Genomic DNA, 26,670 nt, shown 5'->3' on the forward strand with positions numbered 1-26,670 from the left:
TTCAAGTGGGGCTTTTAATTTCCAAAAATTCTCTTATCTTGCTCTGCTTTATTTTTCATCATTCTTACATACAGGACATACATGTTGACATCATGCAGAAGTCAGTGCATCAGAGGCGTTAGACGGGGACGCTTAGCTGCTTTCAAAATCTATCTTATTATGCAGGCCTCAGTTAGACGAGCTAAGCTAATATAGCTTCCAGGGCAGGGCTGAAAGCTCAAAGGGCTTCGGTTGTCAAAAATCTACAATGCAACATTAGAAAATGTATGTAAGCATTCACTTACCTGCTTTTGATCAACAATTATTTTCAGGTCTTCATCACTGCTTAGTTTTCCATATCCTTTTTCTTTACTTTTCTTGTGAAAGAATAATTTTAAATGATCATTTAGTTTCTTTCCATTAATAATGTTAATTCCCATTTAATACTTTTTAAAGATAAAAGTCTTTTCTTAGCATTGTTCACTAGTCATAATACATCAGTCTTTACGTCAATCTCTCATGGACAACAGAAAATATCTTTATTAAACTGCTGGCTTCTGCTTAGCCTCTCCCATCCAAATTATACTTTTAATCCTTCTCTGGATATTGTTATGCTTCTTTTCTTTTTTCAATCCTATATTTTTAGAAAAGATTCTTTAATAATTCGAGATAAATAAGCAACTCCTTAAAGAGTCCCAGCACATTTTTCTTAAAGACTGAAACTGCATTTAGTGATTATATTATGCTTAAGATTTCAACTATTAAATGTTTTATTTTAATCCTTTATATATTTTTAAGACTAAGCAAGAATAACACCACTCAGATTACGAATCTTCAGATTTTCTGTATTTGCTTATAAATCTGATGAAAACTAACATTGGAAAAACAACTCAGAAATAATTTTAAAAAGATAAGTCAAGTAATTTTCAAAATTAAGTAGTTTGAAAAGTTGGTAGGGTACGGACCATTTTAAAAAATGTACTTTATTGGCATTTTCCCGCATCTATCTTCCCCATAGCAAAAGTTCATAACTTTATAAGTTAGAAAAGGACATAGATCATTACAACCATTTTACTGTTGTGTTACAGGAGAAAGATAATATGTCTGAGTCTTTTCTTTTTCTTTCTCCCAGTGCAATGGTTAAAGGAAATACCAGGAATGACAGTTGCTTCTTCATAATTTCAGAAACATAGTACCTTCATAGAGGACCAGTAAGAAAAAGAAAAGAAATTCATTACATAATTAGCTGTAATCCAAGGTTATTATTTTTAAAGAAAGCAATTCTTGCTCTCGGTATTAATTATATCAACTAGAATTAAGGGAATTAGAAATATTTCTTGTGTTTGCATCTACTGTGCCATATTAGGATCCTCATCTCATTAGGGGAAGAATTACATCCTTCAGCGAACATGACATAAATCTTCTTTATACTGTGGGAAACGATTCTTGTCTGTTTTTTCTCCTATAACATTTCAAAAGCAGATTTCCATATTTCCTCCCCAATAAACATACCTCCTATTTTTGTGGGGTTTTTTTCTGTAATAAAGATATTTTTGTGAATCTTCAAGTATTAGGATGCATAAATAAAATCTGAATTCTCATTCATATATTAATGAGTTTAACCACTTAGAACAGAACAGATGGCCACAGTATTTCTCTCTATTATTATTCTTGTCCTCATTTGAGGTTCCATTTCAGGACTGATGGAAAACAAAAAGAACAAGGTTGGTTTTGATCAAGATGGACTTCTTTCCTACCACTTTGCTTTAGTACACTGGTTGCTGTAAGATATTGTCCAGAGACCCTCTAATGCAAAACATTTAGAAATGCTTTTCTGAATATTGATCTGTATACTTACCAAGTAGCTCATGTGCATGACCTGACTTCTGGACAAAAGGACATTAAGTAGAGATGGAATGTAGGTCTTTCCATCCATTTCACTGTCAGACATCCCAGAATTCTTTGCACCAGCGGCAGTGGCTTCATTGCCAGAACTTGCTGACCAGAGAACCACAGATCTTGCCCAGCAGCAGTATTTATAGTGTATCACAATAGTCGAAGTATCCCCGAATCACTGTCTTGACTTTGTAAACATTGTGAAATTTTGGGTTTGCACAAAAAATTATTGAAACTAAAATTTCTTCTTTTCTAGCTTATATCCAGTTATGTTCCCTGACTGCTGTTCTAGTTTAATTCTCAAAAAAACCCTCCATCTATTATTAATTATACACATTTTTATATTTCATCTCACGCATATGGACTACTCAGCTTCTCTGTCATAAAAGCTTTCAATTCTCCCTTTTCAATGTCCTGCCCCAGACTTTCTTGTGATTAGCAAATCACTGCTAATAGATATAACAATGTCGGCATTCACAGACCGTAATTCAAGATCGTCATTTCTGCCAGTACCAGATTCCACTTTTCCAATTTAATCCCAACTCCCTATATGGTTTATTATTAAATTTTACCAGAAGAGGCTAGGGAAGATTATATCCCCAACTACTGTAAGTAGAAGTTGGCATTTTCCAAGAGTGGGAGGAGGCATTTAGAGCTCTGGACTTGCTCTTAAGCCCCTACTTTCCAAACAGCAGACAACTGTACACAGAGTCAGAAGCCTTCCAGTTTTACTCTAGAGTTAAGCAATATTTTCTAGCTTACCCCATAACCCAGGGGGATTAAGCCCTTTCTAAGCCATAATGGTTATTCGCTCACTTACTGCTTATTTCTAGTGCGAGTATAATCCTCTTTCAAGCACTCAGCTTCCCACTTTGACTGCTTAGATCAGCCAGCCCAGGCCGGGGTCTTCAGCTCTCCTCCCTCCTCCCAGCCGGGAATCCCTGTCTTCTATCTCTGCACTTTGTCAAGCACAAAAAGCAACTCCATAGTTTCTGCGTGGTCTTTCACATTAGCCAAAGGAGTGAACTAGAAGGAGAAAGAAAGCTAACCTCCCCACTGTCCAAGCGTGAGGAGGCAGGGCTTCTGTGGGAGGAGAAGCCCGAGGGTAGTCACTTCCTGTGCTCCGCCCACCTCCCTTGGCAGCCACTGGGGCTGAGGATTTCAACTGAGGCAGTAAGGTTAGGCCCCTGTCCACCTCAGCCTGAGCATGCTATCTGTGGAGAGCCGATTTTGTGCATTGCTCCCCTATGTGCAGCTGAGAGGGAGCGTCAGTGCAATGGAGCTAAAACAGTGCAGTTGAGGAGGGAGCATCAGTGCAGTGGAGCTAAAACAGTGCAGCTGAGGAGGGAGCATCAGTGCAGTGAAGCTAAAACAGTGCAGCTGAGGAGGGAGCATCAGTGCAGTAGAGCTAAAATAGTGAGGACCTCGAGGTGGGAGAAGTGAGGAAAGGAATGAAATAGTCATCATTTGCTGAGAATGCCTCCCTCCCTGTGAGAAGCTTTCAGCTCAGGATAAGTGTCCAGTCTCTGAAACTCCAAACACAGCATCTCCCCTCTCCCTCACACATTATGAATCCTTTCTGAGTAACTGGTAGGAGAACTACCTAGTTATTTTTTAGTACTGCCAAATGTTTTAATACCACTGAATCAGAGCTGTTGTTTGCTTAGGAACATCAAGCCTAACTGGTAATCTTTCCTCTCTGTAAATGTTCCACCAGCTCTCCTTGACCCTATCTACCTCCACAAAAGTGAAACAGAAAGCTGGGTTTATTTACTTGAACTAAATAAACCATAAAACTTGGAAACTGTACAGGAAAACCATATATGGCCACAGATATAGAATGTATTATATAAGGAAATTTTGCAAGTAAGTAACAAAACAATAATAAAATTTGATGGGATAGAGACCTGACAAATGAAGTACCCAATGTGCATTTTAGAATAAGAGTTATGAGTTTATGAAAAAGTAAGAGTTTTAACTGAAAGCTACTAGTTGTATATGGGTTGAATTAAGAGGATTCTTCATACTCACTAGGAATGGAATATATAAGGGAAGTTTTGAAAAGGAAAAGGAACACATGATTTAATTAATTGTACAAATTAGCCTCAATGACAATTTTTGCCTAACTATAGATGTCAAAATAAATATAAAGGTTTGCATATAAAATTACAAAAAATATTATTACTATTACTTATTTAATACTGCAATGTGATAAACAGTAGACCTGAATTTATTTAAGCAAATGTTAATGAAGAATAATGATATACACAAAAGAAGCAAAGACCTTCCTACACCCTTTGTGGTTGTCAGTAGTCAGTTCCTATCTTCTTATTTTTCCTACCTTCAATCCCTTCTTCACGACCACCTTCCTTCCTGCAGCCTGCAAAACTGCTCAGTTTTTCCTGTTCTAAAAGATGACTTCCTCACATCTGCTTTCCCCTAATGACATTCATTTAATCTCTCTTATCTCTTTACCATCAAGCTTGAAAGAGTGGCCCAGTGCTCACTAGCCAAAGTTCCTTCCTTTCTCTTCACTTCTAAACCAATCACAATCAGGTTGCAATTTACTATAGTTGCAGTCTTGACGGTCACCAATGGACTCCTAATTATCAAATTCTCTACCAGCCCTTTTTAGAACTAACTGTATTAATTAGTCCCCAGTGCAACTTATGATTGACTATAGATGTCGAAATAAATGCAAATATTACTTCTTTCAGTGGTCAGGTCTGTATCATGTATTTTCAGAAATGTCTTTGCTGTTATTTACACCGTTACAGCTGTTACATGGTGTTGCCACCAGTTGAATAGGATATCAGCGAGAGGGGGGAGCACAAAGGAGATACTGTGCTAAGAAGACACTTGCTGAGTTTGAGGTGTCTGTGGAAAGTTCATCCAAGTGGAAAGATCCAGTTGGCCGCTTGGTTATATGGATCTATATTTTTAGAAGAGAGATAGGGCAAGACATATGGATTGATGGGGATAATTAAAATTGTAGGAGTGGTCAAACTCATTAAAAAAGAAAATGTAGGGTCAGAAGAGAAGAGGACTAAGGCTGGAGTCGTGGAGAATCATTAAATTTAAAGAATGGGCCAAAGAAAAGAACCCAGTGAAGGAGGCAGAATAGGAGTGGCCATAGGTATAGGAGGAGAACCAGAATGCAGTCCAAGGAAAACAAGTCGTAGACGGTGTCAAATGCTGATGAAAGGTTAAATAAGAACTGCACACTTTCGCTGTATTTGGCATTTTGGAAGTCATCAAGGATGTTAGGAACAGAAGAATTAGTGAAGGTGGAACCAAGATTAGAGTAAATTAATGAATATATTGGTGGTAAGGGTGAGAGAGGACTTATTTTCCAAGGGAAAGAGAGGAAAATTTGTTAAGGTGGTAGATCTCATCTTAAGTGTTCTTAGGCCACAGCTTAAAAAAAAAAGAGCAAGAGGGAAAGAGGAGCAAGAATGCTAGTGAAAAGACAAAAAATACAGAGTGAGAATACTGGGAAAGTTATAGTTTTCCCCCCTTTCCTTGTGTAAAGGTATTGAGTATGTTCATAGTTCAAGAAGGAGCAGTAATGAAAGTGAAAATGTAGATACCAGAGGGTGAAGGGAAATAATTCATGAAGCAAGAAAGTAAGAACAAAGTGCTTTTGGAGAAAAACTGCATGTTTCTCTTTTAAAATTTACAATTTTGTGGTATATATTTACAAAAGAAAAATCTAGAAGGATATATACCAAATATTAAAAGTCCTTTTCTCTGGGCGATGGAATTATGCATGATTTGTGTGTTCTTTTTATACTTGGCAGTTCTTTTATAATAATAATAAGAAAGAAAACAAAATATGACTGCTTGAGAGATCCATACAATTGCCATAGAAAAGACTCATTTTAAGTCTACTTTGCAGAAAAGCGACTGGGTCAGGGCTTTACCCTTCCTTTAATATGTTTCTGGAGGGATAAATACTAGTTTTTTTTTTTCTTTAAATGTAAGTTTCATGGTACAGTTATTGCTTCTATCCCTTGTGGCCAGTGTGGTAGGATGGTGAAGTGGATGTTTTGTTTATTGTATTTAATACGTCCCTTTCCTCTTCACTCTCCCTTATAATATTAGCTTTCAGTTTTTGATATCATTTTGGTCCCATGTCCCTTCTTTTTTTAAAAGATCTGCAGTGTCAGCACATCTACCAACACCACTGCTGTGGGAGCCAAAGAAACAATGAAAGGAGAAAACAGAAATTGAGGGAGGAGTTTCTCCCCAAAGACTTGGAATAAAAGCTTGAGAGTTTCTCCATTTAGGACATAAGCCTGGACAGACCTTTTAAATAGAAAGTAATCATCTTAACAATTAAAAGGACAATTTGCAGATCTTTTATTTTTCTTATAGATGGAGGAAATTAACCTTCTGAAGGGGAAATTCATTACAGAGAATTATTTGCAGAGGTGCTTATTACACTTGGCATTTCTCAAGAACTATTTTTTTCTTTTTTAAAGACATTCACAGTTGTGTTCTCCCCCTACCAACTGTGATGTTATGGAAAAACAAAATAGCCACAGGGTGTAATTTTTTAGTTTCGGGCCAGGCTTGAGCAAACGTAACATATGGTAATCAAACTCTGTCCTAAAGGTATATTGCTGGGTGAAGAAAGAAATGTAAGCACAACAAATATGTTGATGCATTTTAAACCATGTTTTAAGTCATATGCATATGACCAGATATTTAGTAATTTTTTGATTTTAAGGCTAAGTGTAATTGGGAAAATAGATATTCCAGTTACTTACTAGTTGAACAATAAAATGGCAGTGATGCACATTATAATTTTCACTATAGCCTTGCAGACCCTCCTTAATGCTGCCTTTCCTATCTTTAGAGTGGCTCTTGGTCTATAAGAAAATAACCTGAAGAGTTTTAAAGCTTCTTAGAATATTTTCTATTTTCCAGGTTTTTCAAAGATGAGAATTCTCCGACATAAATATCCATTAAGGTTGCTCAATCTTATGTCATTGTACGATGACATTTTCTCAAGAACACAAGTTCAGTATTAGGTATGCACCTTCTTACATATCTTTTCCAATATTTTATCATAAGAAATCAAACATACAGCAAAGTTAAAAGAATTTTACAGTGAGCATCTGTAAACTTACTACCTAGATTCTACCACTAACATTTTACTATACTTGCTTTTTGCATATCTGTCCATCTATCTTCTGATTTTAAGGCTAAGTCTAATTGGGAAAGTATAGTACATATAGTATATACTATTTGTAAAGTATAGTACATATAGTACATACTATCACATTTTTACAGATTATTTCCTCCAAGGTTTATTTAATTTAATTTAATTTTAAAATTCAAAAAGCAAAACCATTGGTTTAGTAAGCTTCCAAAAGAAGAGCACTAAAAGTTTAGGATTTGTTACCCTACCGCAAATCATTACTTTCATTTGAAAAGCAAATCAGTGAACTGCATTTCTAGTGCTAGTGATAGGTCCTATCACTAAGATTAGGGAAGAGGATTTCTGAACAAAGGGCTGGGATTTTTATAGCTCTCAGTCAAAAGCAAGTGATCAAACAACTCAATTTTCTGAGATGAATACAGGGTGTGATAGGCAGTTCCCGTTGATATTAATCATTGTCCTTAATTTCATATTCTTTGATCATCAGTGTTTGCTGCAAATAGCTTCACTTTACTCTGGGCTATGTATTAAGTATTTACCTCTAGTACATCCAACAAAAGCAGCAAGACTCAGGCAGGGCTAAGATGGCTAATGGCTACTCAGAGGGGTTACATATGCTCTAAGGAATAGTACAGTACTTGGGTGGTTTATTGAGATTAACTAGGCAGAAAACAAAAATTAAACTTGAAATTTCAGTTATGTCAGATTCAGCAATGTTCCACATTACTTTGAGGACAATAAATACACTCTTCTTAACCCTCCCTCACTTCCAAAACCAAACAAAACCACACTCAAAGAAAACAACAAACAAAAAATGATGTCCTACTTAACAGGAAAATTCTGAGTCCAATTCTTTCATCTGAAAGGTTCTTGTCTCTACAAAAATCATTTTCTCATCTCCTCTAGACTAGGCTCTTGAAGCTGTAAATGCAGTGGTATATCATGTAATGACTGATATATAAAAATTGTTTCCTGCCTGCTGAAGATGATTGAAAAATGATATATATTTCAATCTACTAGATTTCTTGGCATTATGTGGTATTGGTGCTATTTCCAAGGCAAGGTGAAACTAAAAGCATTCCCATTTGGCAGTTTTACTTGTCATCACTCAAAGAGCAGTGCTGGAGTGCTTGCTGGTGTAAGACAGGTAAGGGGCCTGAGAGAACTGCCATTATTTTGGATCCTCAAATGGTAAATAAACACTACTATCACATAAAAAGTCTCCTTTCCCAAAAAAACTAATAAAAAGGCAAACTATGTATTCTATATTTTTGCAGCTTGAGAAAAATAAGAAATAATCTCTTTATAACTCAAACTGTTGGGTTTCCCTGGTGGCGCAGTGGTTGAGAATCTGCCTGCCAATGCAGGGGACACGGGTTCGAGCCCTGGTCTGGGAAGATCCCACATGCCGCGGAGCAACTAGGCCTGTGAGCCACAAATACTGAGCCTGCGCGTCTGGAGCCTGTGCTCCACAACAAGAGAGGCCACGACAGTGAGAGGCCCGCACACCGTGATGAAGAGTGGCTCCTGCTCACCACAACTAGAGAAAGCCCTCGCGTAGAAACGAAGACCCAACACACCCAAAAATAAATAAATTAATTAAAACTCAAACTGTTACTTGATGCCCTGCTTCTGATCCTTATTGACATGATTTCTTGTTGTTATATGCGTTGGCCCTACCAGATGGGGGTTAGAAGCATGTTAGGCCAAAATCAAAACCAGTGCTTATCACTGGCCTCTCCAGTGGCTCCTTTTCCCTCTCACTGGTGCACCTGGTTGGTGCACCTGGCATTGCACACCTGCTAATGACTCCTTATAACCACTGATCTGGACATGATGATTTCATGTCTTTGTGAGAGAAAACAGCAATCTTTTAACTTTAATAAAAAGGAAAGAAAAAACTTGCTGCCTCTATAAACATTCTGTTTGCCAGGTATATTATGCCTCTATGATGCATAGATGACACTGATGACAGTGCTTGAGAAAAATTTGTCTATGAAATTTTGTTTCTGACAAGAGTCAACCCAAAGTTTGTGCTTCAGCCAGAAAATCTATGCAGAAAGTTAAAGTTGTTTACCATTAAGCTGCATCTATGTGACTTATTGACTTGTAACCAGGTTTTTAAAAATTATGGCTAAAATAACTTGAGGATATTTTTTTTCATATGAATCTACACACAGCCACAACAGCTTAGAATATATCTTTCCTCTTCCTGAGACTGATATTCCCTGGAGGTATAGCCCAATACTCTTACCTCTGGGCTCTCCCCTGTGGCCTTGATAACCTCAGGAATCCTAACTCAACACTACAGTTCTTGTCATTTCTCCATCAGTCTCCTGATGGCTTCTTTTGTTCATCCCTTTTCTGCAAAGGCTTATAAATTCATTGATGACAACATTATAGATAAGACATGGAAATCCCTAGAAGGTAGGCAGGTCTGGGTTCCCATTCATCTTTGTCATGGATAAAGGCTTCTGGGCAATTACTTGTGCAGGGAGCTCTTGTAAGCCACAGGATGTACAGGCGCAAGAAAGATCTGGGCCATCAACAGCTCATTTATCCACTGGACATGTGACAATCAGTTAAAGATTAAAACAGCAGAGTCCAGGGGACATGTAGCCCTTCATACACAACTTTTTGACAAACGTCAACTAACACCTTGCTTGATATAGAAAGTATTACTGCTAATGAGGGGAAAAATAAAGTGGCATATAATGAAAGGCAAAGTTTACATAGTTTTATTTATATAAAGTATTGTCACCAACCACCTGAGATCAAGTATCCTCTGAATCCTTGGCTCAAGTAAAAAGGAGTCTGATGGCTAGAAACTGTATATTTGAGTTACGAGGCAATTTTTTTTTTAACTTGGGAAGATGCAAGGTAGAGTGTGTGACAATGTCAGATGTTCAAATACTTTATGAGTTTGTTTAAACGAAACCATATTAATTTAGAACAAGGGTTGCTTCATGTTGTTGCATGATCAACCTTTTAGCACTAGGCGTGCTAGATTCAGTCAATACAGTTATGTGATAGTAATCACAAAAAGAGTAATAGGTAGTGGATCACTCCTGACATTTTCAGAAAATATGGCATCCAAAAATAAGCACAAATGCATACAAATACACATGGCATTTTTTGCACTTTGTTGATTTTTACAGGAAATTCCATATGACTTAATCAGCTGATAAGAAAGAAATGGTTTTCAAAAAATAAACAACTATAAAACCTCCCTTATTTGGTGATGAGATAAGGGATAGAGGGAGTTTCTCAAATATGGTAATTCATTTTTCCTTGGCATAAGTATGGAGTATATTCATTTTATTCTCATACTACTTTAAACATTTTATATATATTGTACTTTTCAATAAAAGTATATTACTAAAATTTTATTTGTAATACATTCTATAGATTCAAAATATCAATTTTTTTTCCATAAAAGAGACTTGGGTGTCATGTCTAAGGTGATAATGGACTAGATTTTGCCATATTTTTGGTCTACTTTACCACTATATTTTAAGCTTCCTGAGGTCAGGGGGGCTGTGTTATTCACTCATCCTCTAAGTATTTTTGATCATCTACTATGAATGTGCTGAAATCTGGGGCTCTAGAGCCCACAAGGGAGGTGTGGTCCCCTGGTCTTGGAAAGCTCGATGCCTACTGGGGAAAGGAGGTAATTAAGCAAGCAGTTATAAGCTTGTGAGGAACCTATGACAGAGGAGTCTGGAGATGTGAAGGAGACCATGGGACTTCACTTTGTGTAAAGATCAGAGGATGCCTGGAAGAGACACTGGGATTTGAATGATGAGGACAAGCCATCCAGGTGGAAGAGAGGGCATACAGAGGGAAGACCAAAGTTAGGAGGTGGCAGGGTCTTCTAACACCAGAAAGGAGGATGGTGTGGCTGAAGCAGAGTTGGGTTTTGGGAGGTGATCTCAGATGAGGCTGCAGAGGAAGGTGGGGTCTTGAAAATCGCATCTTTATGTTAAAGGCAGGCAATGTGGAGCCATACAGGGTTTTAAGCAGGAGAGTGACATTATCAAATCTGTGCTTTAGGAGGCCTACTCTGGCTTAAGTGTGGGAAATGGATTGGAGGAAAGAAGAGTGGAGCAAGGAGAGCAGCTGAGGGTCACTAAAGTGGTCAGTGTGTGTCAGCCATGGAGCCTTTTACAATTGGTGTGTTGTTAGCTGAGAGCTGACCACACACTAATTCTGACATGCTTAATTCATCACTTTGTGTACCATAAGATTACTTTTTCAATACTGGCAACTATAAGTGATAAAAGCATCTGTATTTTCTGTAGTCAGGGATTAAATTAGCAGTGAATGGGCCTACAAGCAACACATTCTAGGCACTCACTTATTTTGGTAACATGTAAAATTATTTTAGGAAAAGTATGATGAAACAAAAAAACTTTTGAGAGATAGAGATTGATAGCTAGAGAGAAAGAGAGAATATACTTTGACTAATATAGAAAAACATTTTGCATTTAATGAAGCATATTTTTGCACTCTGTAAAGTTCTAAAGCAATATCTAAACTTTTCTTGTTGTTTCTTGCTATTTGACAAAACAAAGGGAGTCTGTTTAAAAAAAATACAATGCAAAATTTTTCAGTACTGCAGAACAACTAAAAGGATTTATTGTGATTTTGGACATCAACAACAGGAATTCTTTATGCAAACCTAAGAAGTGAACTGCCCAGGAAGTATAAAATATTGAAAAGGAATGTATTTACTCATTGCTTCCATTGTATTTCACTTGTTTTTAACTTGTCAGAGGATAAAACTTTATAATGGGGGAAAGCTGGAGTAAGGTGAGGTAGAGTAAGGTAGATTCAATCACAATATTTATCTTCTTCCTCAAAGTTTCTTTGGGGATTCTCGCAACTTCATGAGACACTCCTTTGTTATTTATATTAAAAAATAATTACGTTACATGCAAACTACTGAAGGATATTCAGCTACATGTAAGCAAACCTCAGAGCTACAGAACAGACTTCTTTCTATAAGACCGCAGCATCCCAGTGAATATAGATCTTCTGCCAACAGTTCTAACCTTTGCATTTTTCCTTTTTTTCCTCTTCAGGAATCAAACCCAAATCTTAGATGCTTGTATTATGGAGGTCATCACAAAATTATAAAGAGACAATGAGAAAGACTCCTTGAACAATACAGAGCAGAGAAATTTTAGTGATAAAGAGCATGAAGCTTATATCAACTGGAGAGCCCTGTAGGGTCTCTTTGAAGACTTTTCTTGCAATCTCCGATTAATACCTGAAGTGAATACTATATTGATAACACAGTACTGAGAGACAGAGGCTGGCTGCAGCTCAATTAATTTAAATACATCTTTGGAAGTAGATGTAGACTTTAATAAAGAGTCCTTTAAAAACCCTGTACTCTTGCAAAATCGTCCTGGGTAGGCGAGTGAGAGGGTTTTAGAGATGAAATGAGGCTCCAGTAAAAGGAACAGCTGAATTGCCATGGATATAGGACTGTGCCCCACATGGACAAAGCTTTTTAAGATTATAAAAACAGAAGCTTCTCCTTATAAGAAACACTAAAAAAAATTTTAAAGTGCAGAAGTGTGCTTATCACATTAATGATGCTCAGTAAACATTTAATGAAATCCTTTTGCTTTATAGCAAAAAGGAAAAGATTAACAACTCCCATTACTCCTAATCCCTCTTATTCTCTCTTGTTGATGTCATCCCCCAATATTTATACACAGACATACACATATATATGTGTATAAATATATATGCTCATATATATGTATATATACACAAATGTATTTTTATGACGTAAAAGTGGATGTATTGGGTTGGCCAAAAAGTGCCTTCGGTTTTTAAGTAAAAATAAAAAACACATTTTTCATTTTCACCGAGAACTTTATTGAACAATGTATTCACCGTTTTGTTCCACTACATTCTACCATTTTTCAGGCAACTTCATAATTCCATCTTTCCAAAACTTTTTATCTTTTTGAGCAAAGGACTGTTCCAGGTGCTTTTTACAGTCTTCCAGGGAATTGAAATTTTTTCCATTAAGAGAATTTTGTAAAGACCGAAATAAATGGAAATCTGAAGTTTCAGTGTCTGGTGAATACGGTGGATGAATCAGAACTTCCTAGCCAAGCTGTAACAGTTTCTGCCTGGTCATCAAAAAACATGCAGTCTTGCGTTATCCTGATGGACGATTATGTGTTTTCTGTTGACAAATTCCATACACTTTTCGTCAAGTGCTGCTTTCAGTTGGTCTAATTGGGAGCAGTACTTGTTGGAATTAATTGTTTCGTTTTCCGGAAGGAACTCATAATAGAGGACTCCCCTCCAATCCCACCATATACACAATATCACCTTCTTTGGTTGAAGACCAGCCTTTGGTGTGGTTGGTGGTGGTTCATTTCACTTGCCCCATGATCTCTTCTGTTCCACATTATTGTACAGTATCCACTTTTCATCGCCCATCACAATTTGTTTTAAAAATGGACTGTTTTCTTTACGTTTAAGTAGAGAATCGCATGTGGAAATATGGTCAAGAAGGTTTTTTTCGCTTACCTTAAGTGGAACCCAAACATCAAAGTGATGAACAGAACCAAGCTGGTGCAAATGATTTTCAATGCTTGATTTGGATATTTTGAGTATGTCACTTATCTCCCACATGGTATAACACTTCCCAATATTTTAATTATGATTGCTATCAACTTCAACTGGTCTACCCAACTGTGCAGCATCGTCTAGCAAGAAATCTCCAGCACGAAACTTCGCAAACCACTTTTGACACGTTTGATCAGTCACAGCACCTTCTCCATATACTGCACAAATCTTTGTTTCAGTTGTGTTTTTACCTTTCTTGAAATAATAAAGCATAATATGTCAAAAATGTTGGGTTTTTTCTTCCATCTTCAATATTAAAATGGCTACACAAAAATTCACCAATTTTGAGAAGTCTTTTTTTAAATGCATGCTGATATGACAGATGTCACATACAATCTAACAAAATTGTTTCTAATGAAGTTAAAGACAACTAAGTGCTACTAGAGCCATCTTATGGAGAAAACTGAATGAACCTTTTGGCTAGCCCAACAGTATAAATACTAAACTATGCTTTTTACTCAACAATATATTGTGAATATCTTCATGTTAACACACATTCATATCTATCTTACACATCCAAATCCACCTTACATTAAGAGCTTTTGTTAAGAAAGTTTAAGAAATCCAGAAGATCATCAGAATGAAGCATACCTTTAACACTTAAGAAGCAATGCTAGTTCATGAGTGTTGTCCACAGAACCCTGGTGGTTTCTGAGATTCTTTCAGGTGATCTGTGATGTTAAAACTATTTTTCATAATAGTACTAAAATGTTATTTACCATTTTTGCTATGTTGACATTTACATTAATGGTGCAAAGGCAACAGTGGGTAAAACTGTTAGCGCCTTAGTAAGAATCAAGGTGGTGGCACCAAACTGTACTTGTTGGGAACTGAACTGGCCACTTTAAAATAAATGAAATAGCATTTTTACTTGAAAAAAATGACTGACAGACAAACTATGGTTACTTAGGTTTGGAAATCTTACACTTTTCCCCCCAAATAAATGAAGAGAGTCTTGCAAGGAGAACAACTAATTTTTGTTGCCAAAATTCAAGCTTTCAATGAACGTTAGAATTTTGGAAACTTGTATCTGCCACTGTGAACTTGATAACTTCCAGATAGTTAAAGATGTTCCTGATGAGCTCAGTGACATTAATGAAGTATTTCTGATACTATATAATGAAGTATGGCAACATTTGGAAGATATGAATAACTCAGTGAACTAACATTTTCCAAGTGACAGATACATGGCATGTTATCAAAACTGTGCATGAATTTAAGATCCATTCAAAGTGTAAGGAAAAACAATGGATTTTAATATAAAAAGTACACAAAGTTTATTGATATAACTGAAAATGCCACACTGCTACTAAACTTTAAGAAATAACATGTCAAGTTTTGATGTAGCATCAAAAACTTCATAATTATTTGAAATGGCTATTAAAATACTCCTTCCTTTCCCAACTGTATAGTTGTATAAAGACAAATTTTTCTTTTTATATTTCAACCCCCCAAATTGCAACAGATTAATTGCAGAAGCAGATAGGAGAATTCAGTTTTCCTCTATTAAGCCTTTATATTAATGAAATTTGCAAAAATGTAAAACAATGCCATGCCTCTCACCAAAATTTCTATTTTTTAAAAATAGAGTTAAAAAATGTTATGGGTGTTAGCAATGAGTGTTTTATTGCTAGTTTTCAATGAATTTAATAAGTATATAGTTAAAATTTTTCAGTCTTTTTTAATACAGTAAATGCCAATACATATAATCCATATAAACAAAAGGTCTTTGGGGTCTTTAATATTTTTTAAGAGTACAGAGGGGGCATTGAGACAAAAGTTTGAAAACCACTGATATAATAGAAAGAATGTAAACTTGTTCTGAGGTGGTAGAACAATTGCCCTTGGAAAATTAGTTTTTATTTTCCTTCTCTTTAATAATGATAAACAAAGTCAATTTATCCCTTTTAGAATCTGGTGGAAAATTCCATAATAGACCATGTCAAAAATTAAATTAGTCTTATGATAAATTGCATTGTGTGTTACTTAGTATATATCTGAATTATATTTAATGATTATAGCTTTAGAGTTTACACATACTTATTACACAGGTTATATCCTTTACTTTTTCTAGGCAATTCCATGAAGGTAGGTATTATATTCCTTATTTATATTAATAGATGAGGAAATGGATTCTAAGAAGAAAAAGTGCTTTGTCCATCTGGAAAGTGCTAGAACAGAATCAAATTTAGGTCTGCTAACCTTATGTTCTGTGCTCTTTTTTCATCTTTGGATGGGAAAAAGTCTTTTTGGTTATCATCAGCATAGGCTATGCACTTCAGCTCTTGTACAGTAGGAACAAGGGCTGGGTATGGCCATACCTTTTGGATTTGAGCGAGGATCCTGACTTCTCCCAGCCCATTTCCACTGCCTATATATAAGGATTGTAGGAAATAATATATGCCGAGTTATGTGGAATAGTGCTTAGTATACATTAGGTCCTCTTATTATTATTTTTCCTACCTAGCATAACAGTGTAACCCTACACAAAGCCAGAGTAGCTTGGGTTTCACCCATATCTTAGGTCAAATATGAAAGGGTTCAGTCAATAAGACAGAAATAGATGAACAACATATAAAAAAGCTTCAGAACAATTGTAGGCCTGAACAGCAAAAACAGAAATGCAGTCTTTTCCAGGCTGGAAGCCAGAGGTCATTCTATATATGCTGTTGACCTACACCTCAACTCTGCATTCAAATTTAGAGGTGACCAGATAGGTCAATATATGTCCAAGCTGTATGGCTTTGAGCAAGTTACTTAACTCCTCTATGCCTAAGTTTTCTCATCTGAGAATAATAACAGAACCTATCTCCTTGAGTTGTTATGGGAAAAAATTTAACTAATACATGTAAAGTGCTTAGAACAGTGCTTGACACATATAATACTCAAATAAATAAAAGCTATTATTAGCTGATATCTTTCCTTTCTTCTGTCTCGTCCTTCCTTCTTCCCTCTCTTCCTTCCTTTTCCTCCTCTCTCCCACCTCATCTTTTCCCTCCCTTCCTCCCTCCCTCCTTCCCTCCCTCCCTCCCTTCTTTCCTTCCTTCCTGGTTAACAGTGTGTAGCCACTAAGCAGTCTTTCTAGCAAGACTCACCAAAGGTGGTTCAGAACCTCAGTCTTGAAGTTAACAAATTTTTTTTGGACTGGGATTTAAAAATAGAACCTGGCGAGAAGCAATTCTTGCTGTGTCAACTTTTAGAAGGCTGTACTGAGAAAATCCAGCAGAGCTTTATTTTAAGAAGACCCTGAATGGCTTAGCTGCAGTTCATGGATACATCAGAACAGCCCCTTGATGGTTCGCTTTCTTGTGAACCTAAAACAAAACAACAGGAAGAGTTCTGGCCTGACAAAACCTCCCCCTTGCAAAAAGCCAACTAAACTGAACTCAGATGCTGCTGTCAAGTAAGTGGAGCAGAACCCCAGCAGTGAGCCTTCGCTACTGACCCTTTTGAAGTTCACCTCTTTGTTAAATCTACTTTTAACCCAAACTGGATTTTTTACATTGTGTTTCAGGGATGATGCAAAATATTAAGGATACAGGGGAAAAAAATGACTACAGATGGTGGATTTGGAAAGTAGGTAGAGAAGGACTTTGGTTTGTGTTAACATCTGGGTCCTAGCCTTGTTTTTACCTCTTTTTTTTTGTGGGCTGGTTATCTCAACTCTTTTGAGCTCAGCTTTTCTACTTTCGGAGTAAGGGTTTATACAAGATGATCTTTAATATTGCTGATTCTATGATTTCTTTTGAAGCTACTGGGAAGCCAGTTAATTAGTAATTTTATAGTGATTAAGAAGAGGACCATTGTTAATTAAAGAAAGAAGCTAAGCTTAATAAAATATTGATTTAACATTAATTCAAACACTGAGGAGGATTTAGGGTCTTCCACAAGCTGCTATGTACACTTCCTTCATATCTGTCAAACTCAATTTTCTTAATATAAGAAAAGACTGCATGCAACAAACTTAAGTCTCCATTCTGATGCAACAAATAGAAGTAGTTGAAATTGGATGTGAAAATATGTTTCTCAAGAAAGAATATGTCAGTGCTTATCAACTTTAAGTGTGTGTGTAAATACCTGTTCAGGAAAACTAGTCAGGCAACAAGGTATAGAATTCATTGAAGGGAGTGAAAAGTGGAGACACAAAAGTAGTTAGAGCCTAATCACAAGTAATGAACTTGAAAGAAGAGATCAGTAAAAGGAATGGAATTGCCAGGGTTTGGCAAGTTGGTGTTTATATAGAAATAAACTTAGATGTATGTTCTTTGTGCTATTTTGGAAGATGCTTTACTGAAAAATCAGTAAAATGCCACTTCAAGATAAAACTTTAAAAGCCAACTTTATATATTATGTTCCAAAGAATAGAGGATGGACTTGGAGTGGTTTTTCTGGCACTGATCTTGGAATTGACTGAATTCACTGGCATTTTTTGCACAGGCCTCCAAGGAAACCAGTGGTAGGGATAAGTCTGAGGCCACAGAACAGAACTAAGTTGCCTGGCTCTATCCACTATAGGCAGCCAGGGACCATGGCCTGCACTTGCCTTGTTTGTCCAACCAGCACCAACTGCAGCTTCTGATACCAAGCAAGCACTCAGTAAATATTAAAAGTTAATTGATTGATAAGGATGGGCATCCCCCATCCCGTCTTAAATGACCATTGTACCCATGAAACCAACTGAATTAATCCAAACCAACTCACCCTTCTAGTTCTCTGTTATCATTTCCACAATTTTACTGAGTAATTTAAACTTGTAAAAAAGCATTCAAATTTGTTAAATCAAGTAGAACAGTTGTACTAATTCATATGTTATTATTAAAGATGAAATAATTGAATCACACAGAAAGGTTAAGTTACTTGTTCAAAGTCAAAGTGAATAAAAAGTAGATAATGTTTGTCCTTAAGAACATAACCCATAACATTTTCCTTTGGGTTCCTAAATTTGACTTAGAGATGCACACCTCTTCCTACCTTCACCTCCCAATTCTTTCCTACTATTTATCGGGTTCCTAATATGCCCCAGTCACTGCACAACACTCAGGAGACACAGAAATGAATTAGGCCAGTACCTTGTCTTCCAGAATCTCATTAGATAAAATGATCTCCCCAAATTTCCCACTCCATTTTATTGTCACGAGATTTTCAATAGTCATTACAGAATTGCTTCTGGTGGTAAAGATCTTTGAAAATGCAACCAAATCAGTTTAAAAACTATAATTAAGCACATATGTTGTGCTTGGCATTATAGCAATGTAAAATTTAAATAAACTTAAATTTCTGTAATATTCAGACCTGTATACTACATGCAACATAAAATATTACAAACATTTTACATATGAATAGCACATTAGTGTTTACAAACTTCTTTCATTCATCTGTTTAATACTTATTGAACACATAGTTATTTTGTTCTCATGATAACCCTATGAGGTAATGATAACACTTACTGAGTATTTATGATGGGCCAGGCATATTCTAAGCATTTTACATGTATTTATTCACCTAGTTCTCACTATAACTATGAGAACTTTATCACTTTCATATACAGATGAGGAAACTGAGGAAAAGAGAGGTTAAGTACTGAGAGCTTTCCCAAGGAAGAGCCAGGGTTTGTTCTATACAAATGTCCAGGTTCCACTCTTAGATTTTGATACGATTGGTCTGGGGTGGGCTTGGGCATCAGCATTATTTTTAAAAAGTAATCACTTAAAAACACCCCTCAGGTGATTCCAATGTGCAGCTAAAGGTTGAAAATGACATGAGTGAAGTCAGTGTCCCCATGTAAGCAAGCAGTGGTTCACAATCAGAACAATTGTATTTCTGACTAACATAAGAAATGATTAAACTTAGGGCAATCTATATCAGTCTAGAGACCCCATGAAATCCAAGAGTCTATTCTAAATATTAGGGAATTGGCTGAATTACAGAAGGCAGATTTATTTATTTTATTTAAAAAATTTATTTATGTTTATTTTTGGCTGTATTGGGTCTTCGTTGTTGTGCCCGTACTTTCTCTAGTTGGGTCGAGTGGGGGCTACTCTTCATTGTGGTGCGTGGGCTTCATGGGCTTCTCACTGCAGTGGCTTCTCTTGTTGCAGAGCACAGGTTCTAGGAGTGTGGGTTTCAGTATTTGTGGCATGCGGGTTCAGTAGTTGTGGCTCGTGGGCTCTAGAGCGCAGCCTCAGTAGTTGTGGCGCATGGGCTTAGTTGCTTTGCGGCATGTGGGATCTTCCCCGACTAGGGCTCGAACCCGTGTCCCCTGCATTGGTAGGCAGATTCTTAACCACTGCGCCACCAGGGAAGACCCTAGAGGGCAGATTTATTAATGTCTACAGCAGGGAGGTGAAACACTGGGAAAAAAGAGCATGTGGCTCCTGTTAGCGTAAGTCTTTAGACTTAGCTGCTCCCTGTATTACAGCTGTCCAATAAAGTACAAACTGATATACTGAAATCCTTTTTGACACAAATTTCTAAATCTGGGGCTGAGCAGTTGGAGGGTTCTCCTATGTGTTGCATCATAGGATATGGTCAAGTGTAACCATCATTGCAGGCCTGGGTCGGGTAAGTGAGAAGATCAGAATGTTGGAGCAAAGACACAAGGCCAAGGTGACTGTATCCACTACAGACACATGCTATTGTATAATAGCTGGGTCCTCATAGCAGCTGGCAATTTCTTACCAGCATTGCCACAAAGACTAAGCCCTTTGCCTGGGGCCTAACCAGAGCTGCTTTCTGAGATGTTTAAGACCTCAATATCTTTTCTTTCCATCCGTTCATCTCTGGGTCTTCATCTTGTGGTTCTTCCTTCTTGCCTATTTTTAGGAGAAAACATTGCCTGACAGGATGAAGCTCTTCACATCTGGTTCAGATGTCATTTCCCTCACACGGATTTTGCTACTTTGCTTCACCAATTATTCTCTCACCTTCATCTTCCATCTCTCACTCTCCCTCAGTTCTTTCCGTCTGTGTACAAATGGGCACAGCTCTTCTGCTGCCCAAATCATTTCTAAGATCATACTATCCTCCCTCTTTCTCTCTCTTTCCCTTCTCTCTAAAACACACAGTATTTTTTTTAATTCAAGAAAGTAAATCATACAAAGCATGTAACAAGGTATATTTACTTTAGTCATTTGCTTGATACCAACAAATCAAATCTAGACTATACTGTCTCCTAGATATTTAATTGCCATTGTGTTTACTTATGAAACTAGTATACTAGATATTTGGTTTCGCTCTTAAAAAATAGAAGGAGAGGGCCTCCCTGGTGGCGCAGTGGTTGAGAGTCCGCCTGCGGATGCAGGGGATACGGGTTCGTGCCCCGGTCTGGGAGGATCCCATATGCCGCGGAGCGGCTGGGCCCGTGAGCCATGGCCGCTGGGCCTGCGCGTCCGGAGCCTGTGCTCCGCAACGGGAGAGGCCACAACAGTGAGAGGCCCGCATACCGCAAAAAGAAAAAAAAAAAAAAATAGAAGGAGATATGAATGATGTCACCTCCTGAGCCCTACTTATGTGTGAGATTTTGTGAGGAACGTCCCACCCAGTGTCCTCAGAGAGCGAGTAGTCTAGTGATTAAAATGAAGACAGAGTAGACATATACAAAGCTGATATGCTCTGAAGTGATACTTGATATAATCTATTCTGCCCAGCCTCATAGAAGTATCCTGATTATTAGATTGCTAAAGGTTTATTCAAGCCATGTACAAATGCGAAAATGTAGAAGCTAATTTATTTAATTTCCATAGCTGAAAGGAAAATCCAAAGAAAATTTAGTCTAACCTCTGTTCCCCCAACATTACAGGTGGGAGAAAAAAAGGAAGCTAAAGATTTAGTTGAGTGACTAAAAATCAACCAGTGTGTTTATCAAATAGTGATTTTATGCCAGAGCTGGAGTAGGTAAACCAGGAGATGCAGTGGAAGTGTAACAAATGCTCATTTTGTCTTTAGTTTTGCCTTTTCTAGATGTCATATAGTTGGAATCATACAGTATGTAACCTTTTAAGATTGGCTTCTTTCACTTAGTAATATGCATTTAAAGTTCCTCCATGTATTTTCCTGGCTTGATAGCTCATTTCTTTTTAGCACTGAGTAACATTACACTGTCTAGATGTACCACCGTTTATCCATTCACCTACTGAAGGACATCTTGGTTGCTTCCAGGTTTTAGCAATTATGAAGAAAGCTGCTATATATCCATGTGAATGCTTTTGTGTGAACGTAAGTTTGCAACTCCTCTGGGTGAATAATACCAAGGAGTGGTTGCAGGATTGTATAGTAAGAGTATGTTTAATTTGGTAAATCACCAAACTATATTCCAAGGTGGCTGTGCAGTTTTGCCTTCTCAACAGCACTGTATGAGAGCTACCTGTTGTTCCACATCCTCACCAGCATTTGGTGTTATCAGGGTTTCATAGGTATGTAGTGGTATCTTGTGATTTTATTTGCATTTCCCTGGTGACATGTGATGTGGAGCATCTTTTCATATGCTTATTTGCCACCTGTGTATCTCTTTGGTGAGATGTCTCTTAAGGTCTTTGGCCCATTTTTTTTTTTTAATCAAATTGTTTGTTTTCTTATTATTGAGTTTTAAAAGTTCTTTGTATATTTGGGATAATAGTCTTTTATCAGATGTATCTTTTGTAAATATTTTCTCCCGGTCCTGTGGCTTTTTCTAATTCTCTTGACATTGTCTTTTGCAGAGCAGTTTTTAATTCTAATGAAATCCAGCTGATCAATAATTCCTTATTTTGCTCATTTTTTCCAGTTTTTGATAGATACAAAAATGATAAGGGATCAAAAAATATATATATATATAATTTTATACCTTGCTTTCTTGATTTAATATATTATGAGCTTCCTTCCTGTAAACATGTGTACTTCTACAGCATCATTTTCAGTGGCTAAGCAATGTTACACAGTTTATCACTAGTGATGGACATTTTAAGTTTTTATTGAATTTTGTTGTCATCGCTTATAAAATAAGGTTTCAAACCATGTCCTTGTAGCTAAAACTATGTGTGCACCCTTTGGAGGGGGCTTGATAAATAATGTTAGCTGTATTTATTTTTCATTGTGCTCTCAAGCAATGATCTGTGAATTTGATTTGAAAACATTGTTTTAATCATTTTAAGTTAAATATTTTAAACATATGTGGAAGTTAACAAATACTTTTATGGGATTATATGTGTTATTTTTATAGTCTAGTCTTTATTTTGTTTGTTTTTTTGTTGTTGTTTGTTTTTTTGTGTTTTTTTGCTTGCGTACTCCTCCTGCCTCCCAATATATTCATATCGCCAAATATAGACACTATCCATCTCATTCATAATTAACAATGCAATATGCATTTTCTCTATTTTAGCCACAGTTATAGTCAAACACATATATTTGTAGTTAAATACATTTAATCATATACACATATACATTAGCTAAGATTGTCATTGTCTTACGTTTTACAAATAATATGATATGACACTTCTCTATATCCTGTTTTTTTCTCTCACAATTATGCCTCATAAACAATCACCTAAATTAACCTTCGTAGCTCCAGTTCATTATTTTTAATGCTTGCATGTTATTCTAGGTATGGATGTACCGTGACTTTTCAACCACTTTTTAAAATGGGCATTCACTTGGTTCCCTTTTCCCCCTCAGTTCTGAACAATGTTGCAACTAGCATCTTTGTGCATGTTTTCTTAGGTTCTGGTTGTTTTAGTTCTATGGGATAGATTCCTCGGAGTAGGACTGCAGAATAAAAAAGTATTCACAATTTTAATTTTAAAATTGCTTAAAGTTTTGCTAGATCATAATTATATGATTATATCTTTCCTCCATCCTTGGCAGCAATAGGTATTAACTGCTTTAAATTTTTTTCTTGGTCTGATGGGTATAAAGTGATGTCTTTCATTTCCCTATAAGTTAATTTGAACATCTTTTCATGTTTGTTGACCATTTGGAGTTTTCCCCCTAGAAAGCCCCCCTTGTATCCTTTCCCCAGTTTTATGTTGGGTGGCTGGTCAATTTACTGGCAATTTGTGAGAACTTGGCTATTAACCCTTTGTCAGCTGTATTGCAAGTATTTTTCCAAACCTATATTTTTCTATCAATATAACCCTTTTGGGGTATATGTTCTTAATTTTTCTATCAAGAAATATTACTTCAGTTTCAAGTGCAGCTAGAACATTCAGCTGCCCTAGAATTGTAGAGAGGCCACCTAACACATAGTATTTTACAATAAAAGACTGAGATAATGGCAAACATAATAAAACTTCCTTTCAGAACAATTTGAAAAGTATAGTTAATAATCTTGCTAAATCAGGAAACAATTGCAATCGCAATGCAGAATGTCCCATAAAGATCTAAATTATCTTATATTTTAATAGCATGTTAAATCTGGAGGGGATATTATCTTTAGACAAATCTTCATTCATTTCAGAGGCTAGGAAAGTACGATAGATGAGACCAAACAGTTTCTATTTTCAAACAGAGAAAGGAGTGATATAAATCTAATCCATTCTGGGTTATTAGCAGAGATGTAAACTGACACAATTCAGGTGAGTATTTGGAGCCTGGCCTCAAATACGCTATTGAGACTTTTTTTCTAAATAGAGCCAGGAGTCTTGGCAGTTCTGTAAACAAGTTGATTCAGAAAACTCAGTCTCCAAAGGGAGCTTAGCTCAGTCTATTCTATCATGCGAAACACAGAAAACACCTGTGTCTTAATCCTTTATTAGAACAATCTGTATTATGCCCCATGCTTACATGTTACTGAATGAGGAGTATATTAGGTTTTAAGAAAGACTGTAATTTCTGTGGCCTCAGACTGTGCACTAAAAACAAAATAAAAACGAACAAACAAAAAAACCACCCTAAACTTCCATACATTTTAATACCAAGCTGCGGAGAGCCAAAATACTATAATTATTTGATTAAATTTATATTATTGATATTTTAATCTTTCAAATAAAGTGTCTAAACCTATGTAAACCAAAAAACCATATATATAGGCCTTCATTATTTTAAAGATTCAATAAAAATAAAAACTTTAATAAAAATAAAACTTTTCATGTCTAAAAGCTCCCGAGGCCTCAGATCTTATATTAAAGTTCAATTATACACTACAGCTGTTTCTCAATTTGGAAGATAATTTTATACATTTTAAATGAAAATGTCATAAATTTAACCTAAAAATTTTCCAAGAAGGACAAAAGACAAATAAATAATAATTATATCTTACCTAATGCTCCTTAACAGGCTACTTTGGCTCCCTTTGGTTTCTAAAATGATAATATTAAAAAAGTAGTTAAATTTCTTAAAATCTGGTAGAAATCTGTTCTGTAAATAAGTGAAGAGGGTTTACACAATAATGATTTGAATTTTAAAATGAGGCATGTGAGGTAATGCTCTAGCAAGTGCTTCTGACCACTGCTTTTATCCCAATCAGTATCCCCCTTGACTATTTATACAGAGAATCTTACATTTTTCTTTTCCACAAGAGATCTGACAATTTCAATTATAAAGAGAGAGTGCTATTTGGAAGCGCCTTTCCAATTTGGAAGTAGTATTATTTGAGTAGTACGAGTTTAGAAAGGTCATCCTCTAAGTTTATTTTTTGCTCTTGAACTGCTTTAAAAAACCTAGGCTGGAAAATTAAATCCTGAGAACCTTATCAGCGAATTTCTGTGGTCCTTAAACTTAGACCTTAGAGACCTCTGTTTAGAGACCTCTGTTGCTAGGTGTATAGATGGTCAAATTTAGTAAAAGCATTTCAGATGATATTTTCACAGTTCTATATTCATGATAGCCAAGGCAAATTCATTTTAAATTATTGATTAAAAATATTTACTGTATTTACCATTTGGTAAAATCTGGAAATGAGAATGGAGACTCAAATTGCAGATAAAGTTTTTTGGTCAAGCTAAAGGAAACTATTAATATATGTGGTTCACAAAATATTAACATAATGTTCATAACTACTAGGTATATTAATATGAATGAAAATGATATCAGTACTACACTGGGACCCAAATATATACCAAACAAAATGAAATGGAAACTTGGTACTGAGCTATCTTAACTTGTTGTTTTTTGCAGAGATTCAGTCTTGCTGCATCAAAACTACCTGGATTTTTGCTAAAAATGACATCCCTGGGCTCCACCCAAGATACTGAAATCAAACCTCTGGAATGGGGAGCTGTGCTTTCAGAAGCACTCCAGGTGGACTTCTTATGCATTCAAGCATGAATATCATCGACTTTGACAAAGCAGACTATCTAGCTGACTTCAACAGCTGTTTGATCTGAATCACTCTATAAGGATTTGAATAAAAGAAATGCAAAATACAGACTAGAATTATCTAAAACTTAGGTATTTCAGATAAACCAGACTAGTTACAATTTTGCTTAATATTTTTGTAAATGCAGGATCTAGATTATATTAATTTTATGAAATCTGCCAAAGGCTTAAAAAATGTTTTTAAAATAAAATTTTAGCTCATAAACATTTTTTTCTTATTGTGTTAATATTTAAGCATAAAACGGTAACATTTTTTCATAATATATGTAGGAGAGTGTAATCTTTCTGATTGGAAGAGAAATAATGTGTTAAAAATAGCATTGAAAATGGTGAAATTATAATGAATTGTAGGAACCCATCATGTGTTATTTAGTTGAGGTTCTCACTAGATTTAGATCTGATCTCTGAAAATGGGGAAAACTATATTGAATTTTATGATCTTTACTGTCCTTTTAAAGCTAAGGAGATCATGTCTTTCCTCTGCTCAAACTCTTCTAGTAGTTTTTTTTTTTTGGACTCATATTTAGAATAAAATCCAAAGTCCTTATGGTTTAGACTTGCACTGTTCAATACAGTAGTTCATCACATATATCTAAGTACATTTTAATCAGTTAAAGTAAAATAAAATTAAAAATTCATTTTCTCACTTAGAGTAGCCATATTTCTAGAGCTCAATAGCCACA

General features: G+C 36.0%; 1 protein-coding gene across 7 annotated transcripts in view; it reads right to left on the reverse strand.

The window, feature by feature from the left end:
* PEX5L (peroxisomal biogenesis factor 5 like) overlaps positions 1-1,945 on the reverse strand; it is a gene marked incomplete at its 5' end in the record, with an annotated part of 187,128 nt that extends 185,183 nt beyond the window's left edge. For 4 of the 7 annotated variants that reach the window (XM_081235909.1, XM_081235910.1, XM_081235907.1 and 1 more), the window contains 2 exons: positions 285-356; positions 1,838-1,945. In XM_081235909.1, coding sequence (XP_081092035.1) covers positions 285-356; positions 1,838-1,930 — 165 coding nt within the window. The remainder of the gene's footprint in view (positions 1-284; positions 357-1,837) is intronic. The other 3 variants (XM_081235906.1, XM_081235905.1, XM_081235904.1) reach the window with 1 other exon arrangement.
* Between the last annotated feature and the right edge of the window lie 24,725 nt (positions 1,946-26,670).

The sequence above is a fragment of the Mesoplodon bidens genome (assembly GCF_964165515.1).
Source record: "Mesoplodon bidens genome assembly, chromosome: 5".
NCBI classification, from domain to species: domain Eukaryota; kingdom Metazoa; phylum Chordata; class Mammalia; order Artiodactyla; family Ziphiidae; genus Mesoplodon; species Mesoplodon bidens.